Genomic DNA, 3577 nt, shown 5'->3' with positions numbered 1-3577 from the left:
TAGCCAGCCCCTAAGCAGGTGTGGCTACAAGTTCCCCTACAGTTATTTTTGTGTTCTGGGTTATATTTAATATTTCTAAGGACTTTTGCATTTATGTGGATGAAGACATCATTTTCGTTTTGTTAAATTTTTTTGTTTTGGTATCGGGCCAACATCAATTGCATTGAAAACGTAGGGAGAGTTCTCTCCTCTTCCATTTCCTAGAAGAGGTCGTAGAAATCAGTTTTAACCATTTAAGGGGCTGTTAAAATTGGGGGTGGAGTTTTTAAATTGTAGATTTGTAGATTTAATTTCTGTCACAGTGCAGCACTGTTCATTTATCTATTTCATATGGAGCAAATTAAAATGGTTTGTATTTTGAAATATTTGTCCATTTGATCTAAGTTGTCACATTTATGTGAGTAGAGTAGTTTCTGGGAATCCCGTGTTATCTTTTCAGTATTTATAGGGTTAGTAGGGATAGCCATCATATCTCCTTTTTTTCTTCCTCTTTAAGGTATGTCAACTTTCCTTAACAACATCGGTCCTTGCCTAGAACCAACCCTTTGTTTCATCAGTTCTACCATGTTTTGATGTATAATTTTATGGATTTCTGTTCTCATCTTATCTGCACAATTTCCTTTATTCTATTTATTCTGCCCTTCCTCTCCCACCTCTCAATATGAGAGCTCAGAATATTGACTTAAACGTATTGTAAAATTCCCCTCTCACCACAGCTTTAACAACCTTGTACAAATTCTGATGTTATATATTCACACGTTATCGCCCCGGAAATCCCCTTGGATATATGGCTATTTAGACACATGCCACACGTGATCCAAAGGAAGAGAGTGGAGGTGACACTGACTCCCCACAGCTCCTTCAGGGACATGGTTTCAGTTTGTACCTTTAGTCGTAGGTTTACATTGGTCACCTGGTTAAGTTGGCGTCTTCCAGAGTCCTCACTTAATTCCTCTCTCTTTGGGAAAAAAAAAACAGATTTATTAAAAATAGCTTTATCTCACCTAACTTTTTATTAGATAGTATGAGTCATTGATTTTCTACATTATAATTTATGTAATGAATTATTAGTATCTTTGCATTTTAGTACTCAAAATGTCCCCAGATGTGCTCAGCAAAAGTTCCTTCAGCCTGACCTCTGTACTCTTTTGACACATTTTTTTTTGTTTGTTTGTTTGTTTTTGTTTTTCAAGACAGGGTTTCTCTGTGTAGCTTTGGAGCCTATCCTGGCACTCACTCTGTAGACTAGGCTGGCCTCGAACTCACAGAGCTCCTCCTGCCTCTGCCTTCCGAGTTCTGGGATTAAAGGCGTGTGCCACCAAGGCCTGGCTTTTTGACCCATCTTTGTTGTTGACAGCAAAACATGTCACAATCTTATCCTATTCTTTTCTGCAACAGAATCAGAATTAGCCATTTCTTTTTTTTTTTAATTCTTATTTATTTTAGGTGCATTGGTGTTTTGCCTGCTTGTATGTCTGTATGAGGGTGTTCGATCCTCTGGAACTAGAATTACAGACAGTTGTGAGCTGTCATGTTGGTGCTGGGAATTGAACCCAGGTCCTCTGGAAGAGCAGCCAGTGCTCTTAACTGCTGAGCCATCTCTCCAGCTCCAGAATTAGGCATTTCCTTGATGATGTCCCATAGGTCTTAGAGACTTCAGAGTTATGTTGAACTCTCAAACTTTTATTGTATTGAAGTTTCTCTGTCTTTAGGTCCATCAGCATTTTGCCTTATAAATAATAATTGTTAGTATGTCTGAGGTACTGTGGCCTGCTAGCCTGTGAAGGCTGAATCTGACAAAGCTCCTGAGGAGGTGAAGGGCCTCAAGACTCAGCCAAGTGATAAAGAGATGCTGTTCATTCACAGCCTCTTCAAACGAGCCACTGTGGGCAACGTAAACACAGATCTGCCCGGGCTGCTGGATCTCAAAGGCAAGGCCAAATGGGCTTCATGGAATAGTGCCCTGAAAACCTATATGGAAAAGGGGGAAGAGCTAAAAAAGAAACATGGGATATAAAAGAGCAGATTTGATGGCCAGCCACACATGTGAGCCGTGAGGACATAATGTCTTGTTTTTTTTCTAATGTAGATGGTACTGGCTCTGATAAATTAGGCTCTTCTCCTTGTAGTTTTTACCTGAAATCAATTAAAAGTACATTTGTTACTTTAAAAAATTGTAATTGTTATTTCCTTTTGCTTACATTACATAACCTCCTTCTTTGTCTCTTTGCATAGTTCTCTGTCTGATATAACTACTCCCTCTCACTTTCGGTTTCTATTTAGGTTAGGAAAATCTTTTCCTAACCTTTGACTTTTAGTCTTCGTGGCCTCTTCTGGCACTGTGAAAGCCAGTCAGCAGGGTGGGAGTTTCCAGTTCAATCTTAGCTTAATTTCTCCATTTCTAAAGTCAAAGCATGTGGTATCTTCAGCCATAGGGTTTTACCACCTAGTTCTAGAATGCAACCAATAGTAGCAATAGACTTTTGGTTTGTGGGACCTCGGGCACTTCTAAGGCCGACAACTCACAGGGAAGCAGTCCACCCTTGGCATTATTCACTATCCAGAGGATAGACAAGACATCCCATAACAAATAGTGGGGTCACAAAGATAACCTTGGTGAAGTACCATCAAAGTCCTTTGTCATCTGTTCTGAGCAAGTGTTGGGTGACCAGAGGTTCACAATTAAAGTAGACCATAAGCAGCATCTAACAGCATGGAAAGGTTCCATCCATTTGTACCAATTACTTTCTCCACAGATCAAGGTTGGGAAGAAGGCATGAAGAGGAAGGAGGCTCTAACGTAGTTTTCTGAAATCCTCAACTCTTCTCTCTGAGGCATTACATTTACATACCCTGGAGCTCTTCTAGGAGCTTCCCTGCATTTCTCCAAACCTGATAGACTCAGTGGGTGTGACTTAATCTGCTCAGACTCCCTTCGTCAGACTGGCCCTGAGTTGGCACTGTGGATACAGCTGTAGCTGTTGCCTCCCCATCCACCAGACCTGGATGTTGGGGGGAGTTCCTGACTGGGCAAACCAGGGCCACCTCTAGCATAGCCTTTTGCTGGAGGGAGATGTGCACCCCTTAGTCTACGGGTATAATTTCCCACCCCTGAGACAGGCTTGATAACCTTCACTTGTACTCTTCTGTCACGGGTGTCTTCTGTCAACTGCTCCTCAGGCTTTAAAGCCTTCCAGAAACTCCTTAGCACATAATTTGGCTTCCTATCAGTTCTTTCCTTAGGAGTGCCAGCTCAACATAAATCTTGCCATCTCTGTCTTCTGTAGAAGAAAATTCTCAGTACTCAGTAAAATCTGCTTCATTATTTCTACCACACACCCAAAAGAAAAAAAAAATAAGTGCTGCTAATGTGCTGTTTGAGTTATATCAAGTTGACACAAACTCGTACACATCTGTGAAGAGGAACTCTTAAGTGAAATAATGCCTTAGCCTGTAGGGAAGCCTGTGGGGTATTGTCTTTACTAATGACTGATACAGGAGGGCCCAGGCCACCCGGTGCAGGTGGCCCTGGGTTGTATAAGACACCAGGAGGAGCAAGTCATGGAGTACAAGCAGCT

General features: G+C 41.4%; 1 protein-coding gene across 1 annotated transcript; it reads left to right on the top strand.

The window, feature by feature from the left end:
• Nucleotides 1-1095: 1095 nt before the first annotated feature.
• LOC118238747 (acyl-CoA-binding protein-like) lies at nucleotides 1096-2017 on the top strand. The gene is made up of 2 exons (XM_035444237.1): nucleotides 1096-1140; nucleotides 1778-2017. Exons 1-2 carry the CDS (start codon nucleotides 1096-1098, stop codon nucleotides 2015-2017), a joined length of 285 nt encoding a protein of 94 aa, XP_035300128.1.
• The last annotated feature ends 1560 nt before the right edge of the window (nucleotides 2018-3577 follow it).

This window comes from Cricetulus griseus, chromosome 4 (assembly GCF_003668045.3).
Source record: "Cricetulus griseus strain 17A/GY chromosome 4, alternate assembly CriGri-PICRH-1.0, whole genome shotgun sequence".
NCBI classification, from domain to species: Eukaryota; Metazoa; Chordata; class Mammalia; order Rodentia; family Cricetidae; genus Cricetulus; species Cricetulus griseus.
Note: the sequence above shows the minus strand (reverse complement) of the source record. Positions and strands in the feature narration are given on the sequence as shown.